Source organism: Leptodactylus fuscus, chromosome 11 (assembly GCF_031893055.1).
Source record: "Leptodactylus fuscus isolate aLepFus1 chromosome 11, aLepFus1.hap2, whole genome shotgun sequence".
In the NCBI taxonomy this organism is placed as follows: Eukaryota; Metazoa; Chordata; class Amphibia; order Anura; family Leptodactylidae; genus Leptodactylus; species Leptodactylus fuscus.
The window spans coordinates 9,561,555-9,589,135 of NC_134275.1; the positions used below are offsets into that span (position 1 = coordinate 9,561,555).

Below are 27,581 nucleotides of genomic sequence, written 5' to 3' on the forward strand. Positions count from 1 at the left end.
TAATCTCGTCTGAGACCTCTAGATACAAATATAGTACAACAGCCCCCATGTATGCAAACACTAGACAAGGCAGACATTACATTACCAGAACCTGACCCACAGAGCTGACACTCTACACCCGAGCGGATAGTATTAACAAGGCATCTCTCTTATTTCAGCACCATCTCATCTATCCTGGGAGCTTGGCTGGATCAGTATTCAGAGGATTTTCGCCAAGCACCAGATTACGTGTGTCTGAAGCAGCTCATCGCGTATGTACGACATAACATCCCAGGCTCGGACCTGGAGCGCAGAGCTCGCAATCTATTGTCTCAGTTTCAGCGGCAGCAAATCAGCGAGTTGGACCAGGATGGTGAGTTACATTGGGACAATGTATAATTTACTATAGAAGCGGCTGCCTCTGCTTCCACTAGTAGTTCACGTGACGGCCTGGCGCTGACGTCACCTTCCCATTGTTTTACAGTTGTAGACCACACAAGCTGCACGTTCCGCCTCGTGGAGGAGAGCGCTCTCTTGGAGGGGAAGCCGGACTTCCTGTCATTCCGACAGGACATGGTGGCTGAACAGTTTACAGTCATGGATGCTGTGAGTACTCCCAAGTGTTCAGTGATATTGTGTGAACTATATATAGGTTAGACATGGGTATAACATGGCTTCTCAGGATAGGTCACCCATATTAGATCAGTCTGCGTCCAATTCGTTGACCCTGAACGAGTCAGATGATGGAGGTATATAAAGGTATACAGCTGGAAGGAGAGTACAGTTCCCTGGCTGCACAGCTACGTCTTTGTACACTATATACAGCTTTCAGCTTTGTACACTATAGTGGCCTGGAACTTCAGCTCTGCTTCCATTAACTTCTCACTGCTTGTGGCTATATACCTTTATATACAGTTTCCAGTAGCCGAATCAGCTGATCTGTGCGGGGTCAATATTGGACCCTACTGATCTAATACTGATGACCAATCCTGTGGACAGAGGACAGTATCAATTGTCTGTGCAGTGGATTTGGAGTCTGTATCAGATCAGAATCTATAAAACCACCCCATGTGTATCTGAAGATCCTTCTCTTTTTGGCTATTCTAGGACCTCTTTAAGAAAGTGGTGCCATATCACTGCCTGGGTTGTATCTGGTCCCAAAGGGATAAGAAAGGCAAAGAACATCTGGCGCCTACGATACGCGCCACCGTGTCTCAGTTCAATAGCGTCACCAATTGTGTTATATCCACGTGCCTGAGCGACCGCTCGCTGAAACCCCAGCAGAGAGCGAAGGTGGTGGAGCGCTGGATAGACGTGGCCAGGGTGAGTGCACTGAAGTCTCCTCCACAAATGGTCCCTATCGTGTTTGCCCAGGACCCTTATAATCTGTACTCTGTCTCTATAGGAATGTCGAATCCTGAAGAATTTCTCATCTCTCCGCGCCATTCTGTCGGCTCTCCAGTGCAACGCCATCCACAGGCTAAAGAAGACATGGGATGAAGTATCACGGTGAGTACACAATCCATGGCTGCACGGTATGCTGGGAGTTGTAGTTATGCACCAGCTGGATTGTATATAACTTGCAATATTCTATTTCAGGGAAAGCTTCAGGACGTTCTCAGAACTCTCCGAAATCTTCTCCGATGAGAACAACCATTCTTTAAGCCGGGAGCTGTTAATAAAGGTGAGGAGGGGGCTCAGCTCATCGTCATGATATGTGGTCCTAATGGGTTGTACATGAAGGGCTGCTTTATGACTGCAACATCCCCACACCTGTCCATGGCTGCTTGTGGTATTGCAGCTTGGCTCCATTGAAGTAAATGGGAGTGACCTGCAGTACCACACACAGCCTGTGGTCAAAAGTGTGGCTTGTTTTTGCAAGAAGGCAGACGTTGCTCTGTCCAAGTCCCTTTAAAAGAAGCCATGCGTGACGTTGCAGTCACCTGGTGTGTTAAATGGACAGGCCGCTGGTTGTTTTCGTCTTTCCTATGTTGCACATGAAGATCCTGCAGTGTTTCTGTACACGTCATGTGTGTGGGGCACTCCTGATATGATTCATGTGTATGTGCCAGACACGTCTGTAGGCTGCTGTTAGGTCATTGCTCTTATCAGCAAGGAAACCCTCTGCACACACCCTTACACATCAGGCCAAGTGCACGTTCAGTGTGTCAGACTGGGCGTGTGGGTGAACATCACAGATACTACATGTAGGAGGCCGAGGGATTCCCTCCTCTTATCTCCAGCGTAAATGTCAGCCCATATCCTTCCAGTAATACAAGCACGTCAGTGCCAGCTAACCTCAAGCGGGCACCTAAAGCTCTGCCACATTCCAGCGTCTGCATTCCCAGAATTCCCCTGACCTCAGAGGCAGCTGCACCTTTCTATCCCTGTTTTATAGCAGTAGCCGCCGCCGCCGCCATGTCATACAAGATGCCGCCTCCTACTCATGGCCACATAACAAACTTGGGATCGGTCACATGGATTCTACCCATCATTGCCAAGTTCCTTTAACCACAAAACAATTGCTTGCACATAGTTTAGATTTCATCTCGCCGATCTGGCGTTGTGTCAGACAAACAATCCTTGGGAAGGCGGAGCCTGCTGCTCGATTCAATAGCTTTAGGCCGCAACCGGCGCCTGTCCAGATGTGGGCGATCTCCCAGGAATGCAACGTGATTGATCCCACCCTTCTGTTGTGAAGAGTGTTTGCTGGTTACCCTCTATTAACCTTTGTTAACCTTTTGCTTTTCAGGAGGGAACTTCCAAATTTGCAACCCTGGATATTAATCCTAAGAGGGCGCAGAAGAGGCATCAACAGCAGAGAGAAATGGTAAGGGGGGGACTCTATATACTGCATATATATACCCTACTATAGCAGGCGCTGACATAAGCTATACATGGAGATTGTGCAATAGGATGTGCGCCCTCTAGGGTTGACGTGTAGTATTGCTAATTTTTTATTTTTTTTTGCTATATGCAGGGCGTCATGCAAGGAACCATTCCTTACCTCGGCACTTTTCTTACTGACCTGGTGATGCTGGACACGGCTATGAAGGATTATGTAGAGGTCAGTACCCCCGACCCCATGTCCTGATTGTAAAGTATGAAGAGTCCGTGTCGTCGGCCATGTTTACATAGTAATATATTATGTATTTGTTCACAGGGGGGCTTTATCAACTTTGAAAAGAGACGGAAGGTGAGTTTCCTTTATAATCCTATTATAGACCTTCGGGTTTTATATCCATTTCTGATGGTTTTGTCGCTTCCTTTGGACTCATTTGTATATTTTTGCGCTTTTCTAAGGAGTTTGAGGTGATCGCTCAGATAAAGCTGCTGCAGTCGGCCTGTAACAACTACAGCTTCATCCCAGAAGAGGCTTTTGTGGAATGGTTTCACAGCGTGGAGCGGCTGACAGAAGCGGAGAGGTAAGAGGACAAGTGTGAACAGCGCCTGCCAGTCTATCGGATGTCTATGAGGCCATTCATGCAGGTCTCTAATAGTCCGATAATCTGACGCCTGCTGATGATGCCGGATTTCTGGACATTTATAGTCTCAGTACTGACTAGATTTGTTTTGTGTCGCAGCTACAGCCTGTCCTGTGAGATCAAACCTTTATCTGAATCTGCAAGCAACACGTTAAAGGCCAAGAAAAACACGGGAATCATCAAGCGATGGAGCGAGTGAGTAACCCTAGATTACAGAGACATTACACACAAGGTATCAGTGCGGCTGGTTAGACAATGGTTCTGCAGAGGACATCAACCCTTCCAATCTAATAAGTCACTAGAGGGGGGATACGCAGCTGCAGAGATTGGCACCAGGTCACTGATGACAACCATGGAATATTAACTATTTTGTTTCCTGCAGCCGTCAACCTCCCAGCTCAGAGCCCTGCGCCAGCGTCAGCTCGCACTCAAAGTCCTTCGACCAGCTGAAATGCAGCCCCCACCTCTGCGGAAGCGACGCCACAGACTCTGTCAGTGTGACGTCCGCCGGATCCAGCAGCTCTGACGTGGAGGAAATCAACATCAGCTTTGTGCCCGAGTCCCCGGATTGTCAGGAGAAGAAGGTACGAGAGGAACAGCCCAAAGATCCACCGGCACAGGCCACAGAACGCTGTGCTCCCCTGGGGGTCAGTCCCTGCTCTCTGTGTTTTACTGTGTTGGAAAGGAGAATAGAGAATACTTGTGTTTTACAATATAAGCAGAAATTCCACCCCTCAAAATAAATGGAACTGTCTGCAAGAAGGATGAAGTCAAATGGGCAGTCTCCCTCTACAGGTTGTGATTGGTTTTGCAGCTTAGCTTCACTTGCAGTACCACACACAACCTGTAGAGACATGTGGCGCTGTTTATGGAAGAAGGGAGCCATGTAGGTTTCCTTGTAGACAACCTCTTTAGTTACAGCTGCTGCTGTTACCAGTGGTGCGATATATATTGTGTATGGCTGCTTCCATTGGGAGTGTCACCCAGCTTTCCCAGGCTTCTGAGCAGTAATGCAGTTCTGTCTCATGCTACAATACTACAGACTATGGAAGCTTATACATTTTATTCTGGGAAAAAATTTGTGACAACTCTTGTGAGATTCTGTAATGTTGTCCACGTTGGTTGTCACCCAGCTTTCCCATAATGTGCGAGATCTGCTGTAAAGTGTGATTTTAGGGGTTCAGTTTCTCTCTGTGCTTGTTATCTCTATATCGATGTATATGATAATGTGACGCCGGCCGTACACGGACACCACCTGTAGGGTGCGCTGCCTTATCCCTCCGTAGTACACGGAATCCTTATGTTATATCCGGCGTCTACAATATCTGACTCTCTGTTTTGTCCTTCTAGTTCTGGGAGTCGACGTCGCTCTCGTCTCTGGACACGTCTGGTATCGGATCAGGGTCCAGCAGCGCCTCTTCATCATCCGTCTCCTCTACGCCTGTCTCCGCCTCTCGGACGCACAAGCGCTCAGTCTCGGGGATCTCCAGTTATTCGTCTCTTTCTCTTCCGCTCTACAACCAGCAGATTGATGATTGTTGCATCATCCGGGTCAGCCTAGATGTGGACAACGGCAACATGTACAAGAGCATCCTGGTGAGTTACCCCAGACCGGGCCTAGGTGACGGGCTCAGTGAGTGGCCCTGAGGTCATAGCGCTGAGAATAAACATGCCCAATCCTATCTGCCCCGACATCATCTCTCTGGTTTTAGTTGGGACCCCATACATGAGATAGCCAGTCCTGAGGACACTGTCAGGCTTTGCCAAACTTGAAGGAGCTTTCGAGGATGTGCTAATAGATTACCTAACAATTGCAGATCACCGGTGATTTAACACCTGGGACCCCTGTAAGCGCTGAAGCTCCTCTTCACAGGCCATGTCACATCATATTCATCAGGCACATGAGATCTTTGCAGCTCAGTTCCATTCAAGTGAACGTGCTGAGCTCCAATACCAAGCAGAGCCACGTACAATTGCAGTCTGATTGTTGGGCTTCTGGGTGATAAGATCCCGCTGATATTCGCTTGATGACTTATCCTAAGGAGGTGCTCGGCCAGGTTTGGAGTCTCCCTCTGACCCTTCCTATCACTTTCTCTTCTGTCCACAGGTGACGAGTCAGGATAAGACCCCCGTAGTGATCCGCAAAGCAATGGCCAAACACAACCTGGATGGAGAGCGGGCGGAGGACTACGAGCTCGTTCAGATCATTTCCGAGGAGAGAGGTAATGGAATTTCTAAAATTCTTTACACTTAGACCGGTCCGGGCGCTTTCTGTGCAACTTGTGGCTATTTTCGGCTACTTAGAGGGAACGCGACTTCTAGTGCCCGGCCACGTATACCCTGAGGAGGTGATGCAATAAGATGTCTTACAAATATTGGGGTAGATGATGTAATACTGTAATCCTAATAGCAATATGGCTACCGGTGCAGCTCACCCAGCTTTCCCAGACATGGACCAGTGAATATATATATATGTGGCTGTTTAAGTGAAAAGGGCCCAGATCGTCGATACTAATTATAGAGAAAATAGTCCAAAACATATTTGGGTAAAAAAATCACAATTTTGTTTAATGCAAAAATTTTATTTAAAAATATGTCAATTGTGCTTTCAATAAAAAAATTTTTGCTGTTTCGGACAATGTTACACCATAACCGTTACAATGATACCAAGAACTCCATATCGACAATGTGGGCCCTTTTCACATAAACAGCCACACATATATATATATATATATATATATAGCTCCACATGACTAGATAGACAGGTACATACAGAGCTCTGAATTTCAGCTAATAACATTTGTTTTCCGTCTTTCCTCAGAGCTGAAGATTCCGGATAACGCCAACGTCTTTTACGCCATGAACTCAGGAGCCAACTATGACTTTATACTGAAAAGACGCGGTTTTTCCAAAGGGGTAAAGATCAAGCATGGATCCAGCTCCACGTTACCCCGAATGAAACAGAAAGGACTCAAGATAGCAAAGGGCATCTTCTGATACCCCAAGTCTGCCCACTGTACCCCAGCCTGAGCTCTGGAGGGATCCGAGAGGATAGCACCTTCTCCAGAGGGGGAAGCCACCATTATGTCCTATGGAATGAGCCCCCGGGTGGCTCCGCCCATCTCCGGCCTTCACGTCTGACTTTACAAAACTGTGACAAATGGCAAAAACCACAAATGGAGATTATGGGTCTCATCTGAACTGACGCCAAATAACGGCCAATGCGAGGCCATCAGGACCCGGAATCCGCCTCCATGCCACAGGTGCCTTTAAGGGAAGGGGGTTGAGTAGATAAGAAGCGACCAGCCTGTGCCATGCCCACGGTGCCAGTATTAGCGCAGAATGAGGACAAAATGGAGTCACCCCAAGTCATGGGTGCGGACAGTTACAAGAATCGGCGCAGATTCGTAAGGCTATGAGAGGCCGACCAGCCCGACGCTAGCCATCTTTCCCCTTAAAGGGACCTTAATGTACATAGACTCCTGTGGATACCACATCTGTGCATTTTCTACAAAAAAAAACACCACAAAACAAAAAAAAAAAAGCACTTTGTAAGGATGGAAAAAGAAAACTTTTTTTTAAAAAAAATTAACCCTTAAAACGCTGGAGGCGCCTTCGACGGCCCCTCGTCACCACTGCAGGGTTCATCACTAAACCAGGCTCGCTTTGGGCCCGAGATATCGCCGCATTCTCCTCCCCCCTCAACCGATCCAGCATCTCAAACCGCACCAAAGATCCCACGCCACAATACAACCCCCCCCTCCCCAGGGTGGAGGCAATGGTCTCTCCCATCCTGCGGGAATCACAGGGTTAAACGACGCTCCCGATTCTGTACAGTCATTTCCTGCTGTAAATATTTACATGAAATTTTCTTATTTTTCTGTCAAAAAAAAAAAATATTGGGGCCAAATGACTAATTTTCCCGGTTTGCAGCGGCGGCTGCGACGGTCCGACCTGTGGAGAGGATTTTTGTTTTTTAGTGTAAAAATGTTTTTGACTTTTTTTTAGTGTAAAAATCTTTTTTTTTTTAATCATTTTTTTCCCTTTCTGAATATTTATTGGTTGTAAATAGAGGCTAGAGCGATGTTCCGCCATTATACGTTTGTTTTGGCGCTTTTTTTTCCGTTCTTGTATATAAGGCCAAGACCCGCTTTCTTAACCTCCTGCTTTTGCAGTGAAGGGGTTAACTTTTATGGAGAGTTGTGATTGGATGGTGACCAGGTAGTGGCTGATGCTGATTGGGCCATTTCAGCAGTGATGTCATCAGACCTGATTGCTTTTTCAGTATGGTCGCTGTAGCGATAGCGCCATTGTTTACAGGCTGGATTTGCAGTTTGCTCAGAGATGAACCCTCGGGCCGCGGATCTTCCGGTCAGACCGGTTCTTGTGCACACATTCCCTGCGGCCTTCACTATTTGCACAATCAGGTCAGATTTCCACATGATCAGGGTTTATTTTTTCAGATCGCCTCACGTGAGGCTCTAAATCCAAGATGGCGGCCGCAGTGGGTTTGCTGGTGTAAGGGGCGGGGTTAGTCTTTCATAGACCAGCGCGAGGCCGCGTTTACTGCCTGTATACATTAACCAAAAGACGACAAGGCGAGGAGCTCGCCGGATTTGCCGTTATTGGACTCCATCACCTTCTTGAACTGAAAAGCCATCATGGAGTCCTGCGGGCGGCGAGCGCCCGGTAATGGCGGAGTTATGACTCCCTTGTCCGCGCTGTGGCTCTGCTGGGTCACTTACTGGATCGATGCCTTTTGTATTTTCTGGGTTTGCAGTCTGTTAATGGCCGGCGCCTTGTTGCGTTTTATAAACCTGCGTTTCGGCCTCGGCTGGCAGTGAGGAGACATGAACGATTCCAATCGCGCCGACTGATGTAGCAGAGCTGAAGGTGTCACTGAGTAATGCATTGAAATAACTCTCAGTACTAGCCATGCATGTTTACCTGCAGTCCTGGTGACAAACTCAGCTCTGCTATATCTGCCTTAAAGGGGTTGTCCAGGCCTGGGATATAAAGCCACATGGCCGTGCATCAGCTCAGTCCCATTCAAATCAATGGGGCTGAGCTGCAATGCCAAGCACAACCACTATGTAACATACGGCGCTGTGCGCGGTAGCGGCCGCAGCAATTCCTCTCATAGCCCTGGACATCCCCTTTAAGAGGTTTACCGATAACTTATTGTCTAGTGAACATTTCCACAACTTCCTAAAGTACTTTGTGTTTTACTTCTGTTCTGACCTCCTACTTGTCACAGCTGAGGGTTTGTTACAATGTGCAGATAATCCTCCAGACTGATGTACTCGAAGTTCTGTTTAGTATCTGGTTAGGGCAGACGGTCAGCCCTTAAAGGGATTGTCCATGATTGATAGAAGACGCGGGGTGTGGTCTCCGTGTTCCGGTCTTGGTCTTTATTTCCGCCCCTCCCCGCTGGTTCTCTATCATTTATGGACAATCCCTTTTACCCTGAGAGCGGTCTCATCACTGAGCGCGAGCAGAGGTCTCACATTGTGCAGTATTGTAATGTTTCTACCAGTTCTCGGATCAGCGGGCGCGCATGCGCTGCGGATCTTGGCATCACAATTAGAGGGGGGTGAAGAGTTTTGCAATCCTATCGCTCCATTACATCCAAATCTTAGCAAATTGTCTATTTCTGGTTGTGGCATGGTAACGGACTACAAACAACCCCGGTGTAGTCATTTTCTCTTCCATCTGATCCCCATTGGGTAGTGAAGGGGTTAAGACTGGGGATCTGACTATATAGTCATGAAGATGCTAAATTGTGGATGCATTGGAAGAGTAAAGGTTGCAAAAGTCTCCACCCCCTTCCTTGACTAACAACCCTTCCTCAGGGGCATCTTATACTTTAACTGGAACCCCTCCCCCCAGATAAACTACAATACCCAGAATGCCAAGCTCTCTCACCACGCCTTAACCTAATCTTACTGCCGGGAACTTCCGGCCTGGGGTCATATTTAGTTTTTCTCTGCCAGAATTTCGAGGATTCTCACAAGTGCCAATCAGTACAGCGATGGGCTGGTGGCTGAAACCTGAAGCCTGCCCTGCCATATGCATTCTGGGACTTGTAGTTTCAGTGAAGTTTAACCCTTTGCAATACGATGCTGTAGATAAAAGTGCAGAACTGTGAATGTTGTAGGGTTACAGAGTCGCCTCCTGATGGTGGAAACTGGTAACACACAAAGGAAATTCTCGCTGACTCCAACGTCCGCGGCGTCTCCAGCCAAACCCGAGGGCGACCCGGAGACACAAAAGCGACGACCCTCGCCCTCTCCTTCATGACTTGTTTTCTCTTTAAAGTGCAATCTTCTTTTGGCCTGTGTGTGTGACTCGGTGTGTCTGTGCGAGCGCGCCGGCGAGGTGCGAATGTTTACACGTGTAACCTGTCTCTGACTGTGCGTCCTGTATTTTGTAACTGGGATAATGAAGGACTGTTCTAAAGTGCTCATTGTACACAAGCAATGTAAACTAGTCTTTGCAATAAATTCCGACACTCCTGAACCATCTTTGTGGCGTCTTCTGTCTAAAAAAAAAATGGCGGCACCAGACACGTGTCACATGGGTGGCTTTATTATTTGGGAGGGGGGGTGGTTTACACATTAGGCAAATTGTGGTAAGTTTGGGCCCAGAAACGGACGTACGGGGAGCGCAGGCCCTGCTGCATGGACTTGTAGGTGACATCTTTGTTAATCTCCAGGTACTGACCATATTGGATGTTGTAGGGGAGCCAGGAGGTGGGCACCTTAGAGGGTCCCTGGCTGGGGTCTCTGTGTGAGAAAATACAAAGTCAAGTCAGTGTCACAAGTAAGTTGTGCCAAAAAGTACGCTTTCCCAAGCCCCTCCCACATCCCACATATGACGCCAGTGCCGGAGATGATTAAAGGGGCTCTCTAGGAGCCGAATAAACACTCACTAAGGCTCCAATAGGTCCAGATCTTAGGTCACATGATCAGAACCAACACCCAACCCCTGAGTCACCCCACTTTCTCTGCCATGTTGACAGGTAAGTTCCCTGTACTATTATAAGAGATTGTACAGCCCCATATCGGAGAAGGTGGAGGGACCCAGCCCGCACCCCCAAGACTAGTCCCTAATGGAACACCAAAGGAAGCATATCCACGGAGTATATAAAAGGAATTTTTCATGCTCCAATACGAGGGTAGGCGTGCGGACTGATGCAGTCATGTGACTGCCCCCATTGATTTCGATTGGAATCACCCCTAACATCTGACCTACTGTTCACATATAGACAATGGGAAGAGTAAGCTGATGAGAGGAGTAGTACTGGAAACAGAAGCCAGGACTTACCCTGTGGCAGCAAAGTTGGTCCAGTAAGCGATCATGGTGGCCGATACGTCCCTGTCCTGGGGTCTGTAGGCCAGTGAGCTTGTGAATGGTTTCCCAAAGACGTACTGGAGGTCATCGGCGTGGTCAGCGCCCACCCAGCTGGGGTAGATGGGCATACGAGATGGGTGGGAGAACAGGTAGCTGTAGGTCTTTCCACTTCTGCAAAGTACAAGAGAGACAAGTGTGACTACTGAGCGCTCAGTATGGGCTGATTTATATCATACAGAGTGTGGGGTCCTGATATATAGGGGAAGAGGAGAACATCACACATCGTCCCATAATAAGAGAGGCAAGACATCGCACCCTGAGCTGAAAAGCACCGAGACTACAACTCCCAGGGTTACAGTATGAACAACAGCCAAAGAGCTCCTCAGTACAGAACATATATAATATATCTACCAGATCGCACAAAATACTCACAAGAAAAACTGCAACAAGTGAACAGAAATCATATTGGAACAGTATTATTTTTCTGCTTACCTGGCATTCATAGAATGGAGAGCGAGAGCCTCCTGTGTGGGCGCCAGGAACATGAAGTCTGTTTCTGCATCAATGACCGTCCTCTTCATCAGCTCCTGGCTGGGATCAGGCCCCCAGTTTGCTGTGTAAACTTCATAGGCCATATTACCCGCTGAAGAGCCCTTAGGGAGGGTAAGATCCTGCAGCAACTTAGAGACCTCAGTCCTGCGAGAACAGAACATAGCAAGTAAATATAACTACTATAATACTGCTCCTATGTACAAGAATATAACTACTATAATACTGCTCCTATGTACAAGAATATAACTACTATAATACTGCTCCTATGTACAGGAATATAACTACTATAATACTACCTCCTATGTACAAGAATATAACTACTATAATACTACCTCCTGTGTACAAGAATATAACTACTATAATACTACCTCCTGTGTACAAGAATATAACTACTATAATACTACCTCCTGTGTACAAGAATATAACTACTATAATACTACTCCTATGTACAAGAATATAACTACTATAATACTGCTCCTATGTACAAGAATATAACTACTATAATACTGCTCCTATGTACAAGAATATAACTACTATAATACTACTCCTATGTACAAGAATATAACTACTATAATACTACTCCTATGTACAAGAATATAACTACTATAATACTGCTCCTATGTACAAGAATATAACTACTATAATACTACTCCTATGTGCAAGAATATTACCTATGTGCAAGAATATAACTACTATAATACTATGTATAAGAATATAACTACTATAATACTACTCCTATGTACAAGAATATAACTACTATAATACTACCTGCTATGTACAAGAATATAACTACTATAATACTACCTGCTATGTACAAGAATATAACTACTATAATACTACCTGCTATGTACAAGAATATAACTACTATAATACTACCTGCTATGTACAAGAATATAACTACTATACTACTGCTCCTATGTACAAGAATATAACTACTATAATACTATGTACAAGAATATAACTACTATAATACTGCTCCTATGTACAAGAATATAACTACTATAATACTATGTATAAGAATATAACTACTATAATACTACTCCTATGTACAAGAATATAAGTACTATAATACTACTCCTATGTACAAGAATATAACTACTATAATACTACCTCCTATGTACAAGAATATAACTACTATAATACTACTCCTATGTGCAAGAATATAACTACTATAATACTACTCCTATGTGCAAGAATATTACCTATGTGCAAGAATATAACTACTATAATACTATGTATAAGAATATAACTACTATAATACTACTCCTATGTACAAGAATATAACTACTATAATACTGCTCCTATGTACAAGAATATAACTACTATAATACTACTCCTATGTACAAGAATATAACTACTATAATACTACTCCTATGTACAAGAATATAACTACTATAATACTACTCCTATGTACAAGAATATAACTACTATAATACTGCTCCTATGTACAAGAATATAACTACTATAATACTACCTCCTATGTACAAGAATATAACTACTATAATACTACTCCTATGTACAAGAATATAACTACTATAATACTGCTCCTATGTACAAGAATATAACTACTATAATACTGCTCCTATGTACAAGAATATAACTACTATAATACTACTCCTATGTACAAGAATATAACTACTATAATACTACTCCTATGTACAAGAATATAACTACTATAATACTGCTCCTATGTACAAGAATATAACTACTATAATACTACTCCTATGTACAAGAATATAACTACTATAATACTACCTCCTATGTACAAGAATATAACTACTATAATACTGCTCCTATGTACAAGAATATAACTACTATAATACTGCTCCTATGTACAAGAATATAACTACTATAATACTACCTCCTATGTACAAGAATATAACTACTATAATACTACTCCTATGTACAAGAATATAACTACTATAATACTGCTCCTATGTACAAGAATATAACTACTATAATACTATGTATAAGAATATAACTACTATAATACTACCTCCTATGTACAAGAATATAACTACTATAATACTATGTATAAGAATATAACTACTATAATACTACCTCCTATGTACAAGAATATAACTACTATAATACTGCTCCTATGTACAAGAATATAACTACTATAATACTACCTCCTATGTACAAGAATATAACTACTATAATACTACCTCCTATGTACAAGAATATAACTACTATAATACTACCTCCTATGTACAAGAATATAACTACTATAATACTGCCCCCTAGTGTATCTTACACAGGACTTGGATACTTACGAGGTGATCTTGTGCAGCGGTTCGTTGATGACCGCTAAATCCATTCCTGCAAACATATGTCCGTCCATGTTGTTGGCCCCCGCTAGATAATCCACATCGGCCGCGTTGGAGAAGAGATTTTGTGGCTCATCAGGGATGAAATCTCCATCGATGACGGGAGAGAAGGCCAGGTAGTGAACCACAGGATCTAGAGTAGAGGGAGGAGACAGAGGTCAGTCTACAGGGGCCCACACCTCACTGAATAATGGGGCTCCCAGTGTCTATTCTAGGGGTCCTTTGGTTCCCACATCACATCTTCCTCAGATTACTGGACATTACAGATTATCTGACTGTTTTTAACCCTTGCAGGGAGATCTTACACTGAAGGTTTGTAAGGTCCAGCTTGAAGGCCTTGGTGAGGGCGGCGGGGTCAGTGACTCTCAGACAGTTGGCGAGGGCAGCGTTGTCACCAATGGGGCAGCCCACCTTTTTAGCCACCTGTAGAAATATAGACATATTCCTTCTTTAGATCTTTGCTCTTCCACCGGGGGGCGTCACCGGGCAGTGAAGGCTGTATATGTCGTGTGAGTTTCTGCAGTCTTACCTGTTGAGCCCAGAAGAGAGGCTCCCGCTGAATAGCCCATGGGCTCAGGCCGACGCCGCTCTGACTGATCGCCCGCTTGATGAGCCCAACATTGTAAGGAGTCAGAGTCTAGAATACAGAGAGGGACAGGAGCGCAGGTCACATCACTGGGGACGTTACAATATGAACATCTGTATATTGGGGGTTTCACAGTCCGTCATCCATAGAGCCCTCAGGCCGTCATGTCACTCTGGAATCCATACACATCAATACTCCTTAAAGGGCACCTCTCATCACCTCCACCTCTTCGTATCCTTCAATAGTCCTCTCTCCACCTATCCCAGAGAAGTTGGATTTTTTTCTCTAGCCCCCACCATTCCTGAGCAATCATTGCTGGTAGTTTCAGTAGAATTCTGCTCTCTACTTTCAGGTGGGCGGTCTTACCCTGGAGCAGGTAGTCTAGGACCGCCCACCTCACCGTACAGACCATACTGGGTGCTCAAACTAATAGCAATGCTTGCTCAGGAATGGTGGGGGCTAGAGAAAAAATTCCAACTATGCTGGAATCAGTAGAGCAGCGTCTATTCAAGGATGGAAAATGTTGGACGTGATCAAGGTCCCCTTTACAATTTAACAGTTATCATCTTCACCACAAACATCTTTTATCTCACTTGCAGTACCACTATTCACCACCAGTGGTGACACACACTCAGCCCTGGTTCCTTCATCCTTCAGAGAGTTAGTAATGTCATCACATAGAAGGAGGGCCTTTAAGTCCCCGTCATGGACAGATGAGCTGCTTACCTGCAGGGAGACGCTGGCACCTCCGGCCGACTCTCCGAAGATGGTGATGTTGTCAGGGTTTCCTCCAAAGGCAGCGATGTTCCTCTTGACCCAAGCGATGGCCATGTGCTGGTCCCACAGACCGTAGTTGCCTATAGAGAGGGGGAGGGCGCCATTATCATCTTATATGGGTGGTCCTTAAGTCCTAGGAACTCTATAATAGTGGGGGCTCATCATAGACTGCGGCTCCAGAGGGGGGCACTTACTTACTGTACAACAATTCTGTCCATCAGACTGTATAGATCTCTATGGACATACACAAGGGTAGACTATGACGTTACTACGGGGCCCTTGGAGAGAGGGGCCCAGACCAGGGTGGTCAACTCTCTCTAAGGTTTGATGGTAAGAACTTGTGCGGGATCCCTGAAGCCCCCCAAATAAGGGTAAAGGGGACCAGACCCCACAGTCTTCAGGGCAGACTCCAGCAACGTTCCAGTCTTTGCTATACATTCCCCTCTCCTAGGGGGCGCTGTATGCAGTTTCTATTGAACTTGTGAACTCACCGGGGGCGTTGGAGTCTCCAGTGCTCAGGAATCCCAGGGGTCCCAGACGGTAATTTAGGGTCACCACAATGACGTTGCCGCGGAGGGCCAGCTCCTCGCCATCATACAGGTAGTTGTTCAGGACATTGGCGCCCTCCGCTGCACCAAACAGGAACGCGCCGCCGTAGATCCACACCATGACCGGCAGGTTGGAAGAGACTGAAGACAAGATGGAGAAAAACGTCAGAGACCGCACAGCCCAGCGGGCCCCTATGTCCAACCTTCAGCTCAGGAGCCAAGTGTGGCCCTTCAGTAAATTACCTGGGGCCCCAGGCTGCATCAGTGATGGAAAAGATAGGAGCGGGAATATAAAGGAGGCAGTATATAGAGGATACAGTATATACAGGGAGGTAGTATATAGAGGAATAAGAATATAAAGGAGGCAGTATACAGAGGAGCAGGAGTATAAAGGGCAGTATACAGAGGTGGCAGTATATACAGGAGGTAGTATATAGAGGATAGAGGAATAAGAATATAAAGGAGGCAGTATATAGAGGGGGCAGTATACAGAGGAGCAGGAGTATAGTGGAGGCAGTATATAGAGGAGCAGGAATATAAAGGAGGCAGTATACAGAGGTGGCAGTATGTACAGGAGGTAGTATATAGAGGAATAAGAATATATAGAGGGGAGTATACAGAGGTGGCAGTATGTACAGGTGGTAGTATATAGAGGATAGAGGAATAAGAATATAAAGGAGGCCCTATATAGAGGGGGCAGTATACAGAGGAGCTGATATATAGAGAAGGTAATATATAGAGGAGAAGGAATATAAAGGAGGCAGTATATAGTGGAGGCAGTATATAGAGGAGCAGGAATATAAAGGAGGCAGTATATAGCGGTGTAGATAAGCATGCGGGAACACGGAGAACTAACCGGATTTGTTGGGCTGCGGCACCCAGATGTTCAGGTAGAGACAGTCGTGTTCTCCCCGGACGTCATTCTGGGATAACGTGAGCTGTAGACAGCGGGGCTTGAAGTCAGTGGCCTTTAGTGTACCTGGGGAGGAAAAGACAGCAGAAGGTATCACACAAGATAGGATTAGATACAGCAGAATGTATCACACAAGATAGGATTAGATACAGCAGAATGTATCACACAAGATAGGATTAGATACAGCAGAATGTATCACACAAGATAGGATTAGATACAGCAGAATGTATCACACAAGATAGGATTAGATACAGCAGAATGTATCACACATGATGGATTAGATACAGCAGAATGTATCACACAAGATAGGATTAGATACAGCAGAATGTATTACACATGATGGATTAGATACAGCAGAATGTATCACACAAGATAGGATTAGATACAGCAGAATGTATCACACATGATGGATTAGATACAGCAGAATGTATCACACAAGATAGGATTAGATACAGCAGAATGTATCACACAAGATAGGATTAGATACAGCAGAATGTATCACACATGATGGATTAGATACAGCAGAATGTATCGCACAAGATAGGATTAGATACAGCAGAATGTATCGCACAAGATAGGATTAGATACAGCAGAATGTATCACACAAGATAGGATTAGATACAGCAGAATGTATCACACAAGATAGGATTAGATACAGCAGAATGTATCACACATGATGGATTAGATACAGCAGAATGTATCACACAAGATAGGATTAGATACAGCAGAATGTATCACACAAGATAGGATTAGATACAGCAGAATGTATCACACAAGATAGGATTAGATACAGCAGAATGTATCACACAAGATAGGATTAGATACAGCAGAATGTATCACACAAGATAGGATTAGATACAGCAGAATGTATCACACATGATGGATTAGATACAGCAGAATGTATCACACAAGATAGGATTAGATACAGCAGAATGTATCACACAAGATAGGATTAGATACAGCAGAATGTATCACACATGATGGATTAGATACAGCAGAATGTATCACACAAGATAGGATTAGATACAGCAGAATGTATTACACATGATGGATTAGATACAGCAGAATGTATCACACAAGATAGGATTAGATACAGCAGAATGTATCACACATGATGGATTAGATACAGCAGAATGTATCACACAAGATAGGATTAGATACAGCAGAATGTATCACACAAGATAGGATTAGATACAGCAGAATGTATCACACATGATGGATTAGATACAGCAGAATGTATCGCACAAGATAGGATTAGATACAGCAGAATGTATCGCACAAGATAGGATTAGATACAGCAGAATGTATCACACAAGATAGGATTAGATACAGCAGAATGTATCACACAAGATAGGATTAGATACAGCAGAATGTATCACACAAGATAGGATTAGATACAGCAGAATGTATCACACATGATGGATTAGATACAGCAGAATGTATCACACAAGATAGGATTAGATACAGCAGAATGTATTACACATGATGGATTAGATACAGCAGAATGTATCACACAAGATAGGATTAGATACAGCAGAATGTATCACACAAGATAGGATTAGATACAGCAGAATGTATCACACATGATGGATTAGATACAGCAGAATGTATCACACAAGATAGGATTAGATACAGCAGAATGTATTACACATGATGGATTAGATACAGCAGAATGTATCACACAAGATAGGATTAGATACAGCAGAATGTATCACACATGATGGATTAGATACAGCAGAATGTATCACACAAGATAGGATTAGATACAGCAGAATGTATCACACAAGATAGGATTAGATACAGCAGAATGTATCACACATGATGGATTAGATACAGCAGAATGTATCACACAAGATAGGATTAGATACAGCAGAATGTATCACACAAGATAGGATTAGATACAGCAGAATGTATCACACAAGATAGGATTAGATACAGCAGAATGTATCACACAAGATAGGATTAGATACAGCAGAATGTATCACACAAGATAGGATTAGATACAGCAGAATGTATCACACAAGATAGGATTAGATACAGCAGAATGTATCACACATGATGGATTAGATACAGCAGAATGTATCACACAAGATAGGATTAGATACAGCAGAATGTATCACACAAGATAGGATTAGATACAGCAGAATGTATCACACAAGATAGGATTAGATACAGCAGAATGTATCACACAAGATAGGATTAGATACAGCAGAATGTATCACACAAGATAGGATTAGATACAGCAGAATGTATCACACAAGATAGGATTAGATACAGCAGAATGTATCACACAAGATAGGATTAGATACAGCAGAATGTATCACACAAGATAGGATTAGATACAGCAGAATGTATCACACATGATGGATTAGATACAGCAGAATGTATCACACAAGATAGGATTAGATACAGCAGAATGTATTACACATGATGGATTAGATACAGCAGAATGTATCACACAAGATAGGATTAGATACAGCAGAATGTATCACACAAGATAGGATTAGATACAGCAGAATGTATCACACAAGATAGGATTAGATACAGCAGAATGTATCACACAAGATAGGATTAGATACAGCAGAATGTATCACACATGATGGATTAGATACAGCAGAATGTATCACACAAGATAGGATTAGATACAGCAGAATGTATCACACAAGATAGGATTAGATACAGCAGAATGTATCACACATGATGGATTAGATACAGCAGAATGTATCGCACAAGATAGGATTAGATACAGCAGAATGTATCACACATGATGGATTAGATACAGCAGAATGTATCACACAAGATAGGATTAGATACAGCAGAATGTATTACACATGATGGATTAGATACAGCAGAATGTATCACACAAGATAGGATTAGATACAGCAGAATGTATCACACATGATGGATTAGATACAGCAGAATGTATCACACAAGATAGGATTAGATACAGCAGAATGTATCACACAAGATAGGATTAGATACAGCAGAATGTATCACACATGATGGATTAGATACAGCAGAATGTATCACACAAGATAGGATTAGATACAGCAGAATGTATCACACAAGATAGGATTAGATACAGCAGAATGTATCACACAAGATAGGATTAGATACAGCAGAATGTATCACACAAGATAGGATTAGATACAGCAGAATGTATCACACAAGATAGGATTAGATACAGCAGAATGTATCACACAAGATAGGATTAGATACAGCAGAATGTATCACACATGATGGATTAGATACAGCAGAATGTATCACACAAGATAGGATTAGATACAGCAGAATGTATCACACAAGATAGGATTAGATACAGCAGAATGTATCACACAAGATAGGATTAGATACAGCAGAATGTATCACACAAGATAGGATTAGATACAGCAGAATGTATCACACAAGATAGGATTAGATACAGCAGAATGTATCACACAAGATAGGATTAGATACAGCAGAATGTATCACACAAGATAGGATTAGATACAGCAGAATGTATCACACAAGATAGGATTAGATACAGCAGAATGTATCACACATGATGGATTAGATACAGCAGAATGTATCACACAAGATAGGATTAGATACAGCAGAATGTATTACACATGATGGATTAGATACAGCAGAATGTATCACACAAGATAGGATTAGATACAGCAGAATGTATCACACAAGATAGGATTAGATACAGCAGAATGTATCACACAAGATAGGATTAGATACAGCAGAATGTATCACACAAGATAGGATTAGATACAGCAGAATGTATCACACATGATGGATTAGATACAGCAGAATGTATCACACAAGATAGGATTAGATACAGCAGAATGTATCACACAAGATAGGATTAGATACAGCAGAATGTATCACACATGATGGATTAGATACAGCAGAATGTATCGCACAAGATAGGATTAGATACAGCAGAATGTATCGCACAAGATAGGATTAGATACAGCAGAATGTATCACACAAGATAGGATTAGATACAGCAGAATGTATCACACAAGATAGGATTAGATACAGCAGAATGTATCACACAAGATAGGATTAGATACAGCAGAATGTATCACACAAGATAGGATTAGATACAGCAGAATGTATCACACAAGATAGGATTAGATACAGCAGAATGTATCACACAAGATAGGATTAGATACAGCAGAATGTATCACACAAGATAGGATTAGATACAGCAGAATGTATCACACATGATGGATTAGATACAGCAGAATGTATCACACAAGATAGGATTAGATACAGCAGAATGTATCACACAAGATAGGATTAGATACAGCAGAATGTATCACACAAGATAGGATTAGATACAGCAGAATGTATCACACAAGATAGGATTAGATACAGCAGAATGTATCACACAAGATAGGATTAGATACAGCAGAATGTATCACACATGATAGGATTAGATACAGCAGAATGTATCACACATGATAGGATTAGATACAGCAGAATGTATCACACAAGATAGGATTAGATACAGCAGAATGTATCACACAAGATAGGATTAGATACAGCAGAATGTATCACACAAGATAGGATTAGATACAGCAGAATGTATCACACAAGATAGGATTAGATACAGCAGAATGTATCACACAAGATAGGATTAGATACAGCAGAATGTATCACACAAGATAGGATTAGATACAGCAGAATGTATCACACAAGATAGGATTAGATACAGCAGAATGTATCACACAAGATAGGATTAGATACAGCAGAATGTATCACACAAGATAGGATTAGATACAGCAGAATGTATCACACAAGATAGGATTAGATACAGCAGAATGTATCACACAAGATAGGATTAGATACAGCAGAATGTATCACACAAGATAGGATTAGATACAGCAGAATGTATCACACAAGATAGGATTAGATACAGCAGAATGTATCACACAAGATAGGATTAGATACAGCAGAATGTATCACACAAGATAGGATTAGATACAGCAGAATGTATCACACAAGATAGGATTAGATACAGCAGAATGTATCACACAAGATAGGATTAGATACAGCAGAATGTATCACACAAGATAGGATTAGATACAGCAGAATGTATCACACATGATGGATTAGATACAGCAGAATGTATCACACAAGATAGGATTAGATACAGCAGAATGTATTACACATGATGGATTAGATACAGCAGAATGTATCACACAAGATAGGATTAGATACAGCAGAATGTATCACACATGATGGATTAGATACAGCAGAATGTATCACACAAGATAGGATTAGATACAGCAGAATGTATCACACAAGATAGGATTAGATACAGCAGAATGTATCACACATGATGGATTAGATACAGCAGAATGTATCACACAAGATAGGATTAGATACAGCAGAATGTATCACACTAGATAAGATTAGATACAGCAGAATGTATCACACAAGATAGGATTAGATACAGCAGAATGTATCACACAAGATAGGATTAGATACAGCAGAATGTATCACACAAGATAGGATTAGATACAGCAGAATGTATCACACAAGATAGGATTAGATACAGCAGAATGTATCACACATGATGGATTAGATACAGCAGAATGTATCACACAAGATAGGATTAGATACAGCAGAATGTATCACACAAGATAGGATTAGATACAGCAGAATGTATCACACAAGATAGGATTAGATACAGCAGAATGTATCACACAAGATAGGATTAGATACAGCAGAATGTATCACACAAGATAGGATTAGATACAGCAGAATGTATCACACAAGATAGGATTAGATACAGCAGAATGTATCACACAAGATAGGATTAGATACAGCAGAATGTATCACACAAGATAGGATTAGATACAGCAGAATGTATCACACATGATGGATTAGATACAGCAGAATGTATCACACAAGATAGGATTAGATACAGCAGAATGTATTACACATGATGGATTAGATACAGCAGAATGTATCACACAAGATAGGATTAGATACAGCAGAATGTATCACACAAGATAGGATTAGATACAGCAGAATGTATCACACATGATGGATTAGATACAGCAGAATGTATCACACAAGATAGGATTAGATACAGCAGAATGTATCACACATGATGGATTAGATACAGCAGAATGTATCACACAAGATAGGATTAGATACAGCAGAATGTATCACACAAGATAGGATTAGATACAGCAGAATGTATTACACATGATGGATTAGATACAGCAGAATGTATCACACAAGATAGGATTAGATACAGCAGAATGTATCACACAAGATAGGATTAGATACAGCAGAATGTATCACACATGATGGATTAGATACAGCAGAATGTATCACACAAGATAGGATTAGATACAGCAGAATGTATTACACATGATGGATTAGATACAGCAGAATGTATCACACAAGATAGGATTAGATACAGCAGAATGTATCACACATGATGGATTAGATACAGCAGAATGTATCACACAAGATAGGATTAGATACAGCAGAATGTATCACACAAGATAGGATTAGATACAGCAGAATGTATCACACATGATGGATTAGATACAGCAGAATGTATCACACAAGATAGGATTAGATACAGCAGAATGTATCACACAAGATAGGATTAGATACAGCAGAATGTATCACACAAGATAGGATTAGATACAGCAGAATGTATCACACAAGATAGGATTAGATACAGCAGAATGTATCACACAAGATAGGATTAGATACAGCAGAATGTATCACACAAGATAGGATTAGATACAGCAGAATGTATCACACATGATGGATTAGATACAGCAGAATGTATCACACAAGATAGGATTAGATACAGCAGAATGTATCACACAAGATAGGATTAGATACAGCAGAATGTATCACACAAGATAGGATTAGATACAGCAGAATGTATCACACATGATGGATTAGATACAGCAGAATGTATCACACAAGATAGGATTAGATACAGCAGAATGTATCACACAAGATAGGATTAGATACAGCAGAATGTATCACACATGATGGATTAGATACAGCAGAATGTATCACACAAGATAGGATTAGATACAGCAGAATGTATCGCACAAGATAGGATTAGATACAGCAGAATGTATCACACAAGATAGGATTAGATACAGCAGAATGTATCACACAAGATAGGATTAGATACAGCAGAATGTATCACACAAGATAGGATTAGATACAGCAGAATGTATCACACAAGATAGGATTAGATACAGCAGAATGTATCACACAAGATAGGATTAGATACAGCAGAATGTATCACACATGATGGATTAGATACAGCAGAATGTATCACACAAGATAGGATTAGATACAGCAGAATGTATCACACAAGATAGGATTAGATACAGCAGAATGTATCACACATGATGGATTAGATACAGCAGAATGTATCACACAAGATAGGATTAGATACAGCAGAATGTATTACACATGATGGATTAGATACAGCAGAATGTATCACACAAGATAGGATTAGATACAGCAGAATGTATCACACAAGATAGGATTAGATACAGCAGAATGTATCACACAAGATAGGATTAGATACAGCAGAATGTATCACACAAGATAGGATTAGATACAGCAGAATGTATCACACAAGATAGGATTAGATACAGCAGAATGTATCACACATGATGGATTAGATACAGCAGAATGTATCACACAAGATAGGATTAGATACAGCAGAATGTATCACACAAGATAGGATTAGATACAGCAGAATGTATCACACAAGATAGGATTAGATACAGCAGAATGTATCACACAAGATAGGATTAGATACAGCAGAAGGTATCACACAAGATAGGATTAGATACAGCAGAATGTATCACACAAGATAGGATTAGATACAGCAGAAGGTATCACACAAGATAGGATTAGATACAGCAGAATGTATCACACAAGATAGGATTAGATACAGCAGAATGTATCACACAAGATAGGATTAGATACAGCAGAATGTATCACACAAGATAGGATTAGATACAGCAGAATGTATCACACAAGATAGGATTAGATACAGCAGAATGTATCACACAAGATAGGATTAGATACAGCAGAATGTATCACACAAGATAGGATTAGATACAGCAGAATGTATCACACAAGATAGGATTAGATACAGCAGAATGTATCACACAAGATAGGATTAGATACAGCAGAATGTATCACACAAGATAGGATTAGATACAGCAGAATGTATCACACAAGATAGGATTAGATACAGCAGAATGTATCACACATGATGGATTAGATACAGCAGAATGTATCACACAAGATAGGATTAGATACAGCAGAATGTATCACACAAGATAGGATTAGATACAGCAGAATGTATCACACATGATGGATTAGATACAGCAGAATGTATCACACAAGATAGGATTAGATACAGCAGAATGTATCACACAAGATAGGATTAGATACAGCAGAATGTATCACACAAGATAGGATTAGATACAGCAGAATGTATCACACAAGATAGGATTAGATACAGCAGAATGTATCACACAAGATAGGATTAGATACAGCAGAATGTATCACACAAGATAGGATTAGATACAGCAGAATGTATCACACAAGATAGGATTAGATACAGCAGAATGTATCACACATGATGGATTAGATACAGCAGAATGTATCACACACAATAGGATTAGATACAGCAGAATGTATCACACAAGATAGGATTAGATACAGCAGAATGTATCACACATGATGGATTAGATACAGCAGAATGTATCACACAAGATAGGATTAGATACAGCAGAATGTATCACACAAGATAGGATTAGATACAGCAGAATGTATCACACAAGATAGGATTAGATACAGCAGAATGTATCACACAAGATAGGATTAGATACAGCAGAATGTATCACACAAGATAGGATTAGATACAGCAGAATGTATCACACATGATAGGATTAGATACAGCAGAATGTATCACACAAGGTAGGATTAGATACAGCAGAATGTATCACACATGATGGATTAGATACAGCAGAATGTATCACACATGATGGATTAGATACAGCAGAATGTATCACACAAGATAGGATTAGATACAGCAGAATGTATTACACATGATGGATTAGATACAGCAGAATGTATCACACATGATGGATTAGATACAGCAGAATGTATCACACAAGATAGGATTAGATACAGCAGAATGTATCACACAAGATAGGATTAGATACAGCAGAATGTATCACACATGATGGATTAGATACAGCAGAATGTATCACACAAGATAGGATTAGATACAGCAGAATGTATCACACAAGATAGGATTAGATACAGCAGAATGTATCACACGTGATGGATTAGATACAGCAGAATGTATCACACAAGATAGGATTAGATACAGCAGAATGTATCACACATTATAGGATTAGATACAGCAGAATGTATCAGACAAGATAGGATTAGATACAGCAGAATGTATCACACATGATGGATTAGATACAGCAGAATGTATCACACAAGATAGGATTAGATACAGCAGAATGTATCACACATGATGGATTAGATACAGCAGAATGTATCACACATGATGGATTAGATACAGCAGAATGTATCGCACAAGATAGGATTAGATACAGCAGAATGTATCACACAAGATAGGATTAGATACAGCAGAATGTATCACACAAGATAGGATTAGATACAGCAGAATGTATCACACAAGATAGGATTAGATACAGCAGAATGTATCACACAAGATAGGATTAGATACAGCAGAATGTATCACACAAGATATAATTAGACACAGCAGAATGTATCACACAAGATAGGATTAGATACAGCAGAATGTATCACACATGATGGATTAGATACAGCAGAATGTATGACACAAGATAGGATTAGATACAGCAGAATGTATCACACAAGATAGGATGAGATACAGCAGAATGTATCACACATGATGGATTAGATACAGCAGAATGTATCGCACAAGATAGGATTAGATACAGCAGAATGTATCACACATGATGGATTAGATACAGCAGAATGTATCACACAAGATAGGATTAGATACAGCAGAATGTATCACACAAGATAGGATTAGATACAGCAGAATGTATCACACAAGATAGGATTAGATACAGCAGAATGTATCACACAAGATAGGATTAGATACAGCAGAATTTATCACACGATTGGATTAGATACAGCAGAAAGTATCACACATGATTAGATTAGATACAGCAGAAAGAATCATACGATAGCATTAGATACAGCAGAATGTATCACACATGATTGGATTAGATACAGCTGCTGAGATACATATTTGCCTTCTCTCAGGACGCACCTGACCATCCTGGATGTCTTTCTGCTTTCTGGAGGATTGCTGGAGGGGCAGCAAAAGGAATTCCCTTGAAGACATCGATATAAGTGGGAGAAATGAGGCCGATCTTCTTGTTGGTTCCTTCTACGAATCCTCCTTCGGTGTAGACGACTCCCAGCTGGAAGACACAAGACTCAGACACCTCGGTACAAGGACTGGACTCTGCAGTGAAGACACAGAGCAACCAACCCAACCATCAGTGCAGGGAGGTACATGGAGGAGGGGAAGCTGGTCCCAGCAGAGCAGATGATTTAAGGGCCCATTATCCTGTGCCATAGAGAAGGGGTCTGTGCCTATAGGGGGCGCTAACTACTGCCCGGTCTACAGTCTGGTTAACCCCTCTGGCCTCACACCACTACTTTTCTGCACCATTACCTGCGTGTATTACCTGTGGATTTGTTGCAGACCTGTGGATTTGTTGCAGATTCTGCTGTGGGTTTGCATTGAAGCAGGGGTAGGGAACCTTCGGCTCTCCAGCTGTTGCAAAACTACAACTCCCAGCATGCATACTTGCTCTGCTGTTCTTGGATCTCCCATGGAAGTGAATGGAGCATGCTGGGAGTTGTAGTTTCACAGCAGCTGGAGAGCCGAAGGTTCCCTACCCCTGCATTAAAGGGTTAAGACCTGCAGCATGACAGGGCACCCTGCAGATTTACCATCCGCACCGCAGG

The 27,581-nt window shown here is 42.1% G+C and overlaps 2 protein-coding genes across 9 annotated transcripts in view; one reads left to right on the top strand and one right to left on the bottom strand.

Moving 5' to 3' along the window:
* RALGDS (ral guanine nucleotide dissociation stimulator) overlaps nucleotides 1-9,859 on the top strand; it is an 86,131-nt gene extending 76,272 nt beyond the window's left edge. For 5 of the 8 annotated variants that reach the window (XM_075260276.1, XM_075260275.1, XM_075260271.1 and 2 more), the window contains 14 exons: nucleotides 159-352; nucleotides 464-585; nucleotides 1,087-1,302; nucleotides 1,385-1,488; nucleotides 1,579-1,663; nucleotides 2,732-2,809; nucleotides 2,960-3,046; nucleotides 3,143-3,175; nucleotides 3,283-3,404; nucleotides 3,564-3,659; nucleotides 3,847-4,111; nucleotides 4,815-5,060; nucleotides 5,572-5,686; nucleotides 6,286-9,859. In XM_075260276.1, coding sequence (XP_075116377.1) covers nucleotides 159-352; nucleotides 464-585; nucleotides 1,087-1,302; nucleotides 1,385-1,488; nucleotides 1,579-1,663; nucleotides 2,732-2,809; nucleotides 2,960-3,046; nucleotides 3,143-3,175; nucleotides 3,283-3,404; nucleotides 3,564-3,659; nucleotides 3,847-4,111; nucleotides 4,815-5,060; nucleotides 5,572-5,686; nucleotides 6,286-6,461 — 1,939 coding nt within the window. In that variant the 3' untranslated portion in view covers nucleotides 6,462-9,859. The remainder of the gene's footprint in view (nucleotides 1-158; nucleotides 353-463; nucleotides 586-1,086; nucleotides 1,303-1,384; nucleotides 1,489-1,578; nucleotides 1,664-2,731; nucleotides 2,810-2,959; nucleotides 3,047-3,142; nucleotides 3,176-3,282; nucleotides 3,405-3,563; nucleotides 3,660-3,846; nucleotides 4,112-4,814; nucleotides 5,061-5,571; nucleotides 5,687-6,285) is intronic. The other 3 variants (XM_075260272.1, XM_075260277.1, XR_012711853.1) reach the window with 2 other exon arrangements.
* A 36-nt stretch (nucleotides 9,860-9,895) lies between these two features.
* LOC142184752 (bile salt-activated lipase-like) lies at nucleotides 9,896-27,106 on the bottom strand (the record flags this gene model as incomplete). The annotated part of the gene is made up of 10 exons (XM_075259813.1): nucleotides 9,896-10,249; nucleotides 10,791-10,988; nucleotides 11,310-11,513; nucleotides 13,646-13,832; nucleotides 14,005-14,122; nucleotides 14,229-14,336; nucleotides 15,012-15,142; nucleotides 15,554-15,751; nucleotides 16,467-16,589; nucleotides 26,875-27,106. Coding segments are annotated over 10 exons (1,674 nt in total), but the record flags the coding sequence as incomplete, so codon positions are not given.
* Between the last annotated feature and the right edge of the window lie 475 nt (nucleotides 27,107-27,581).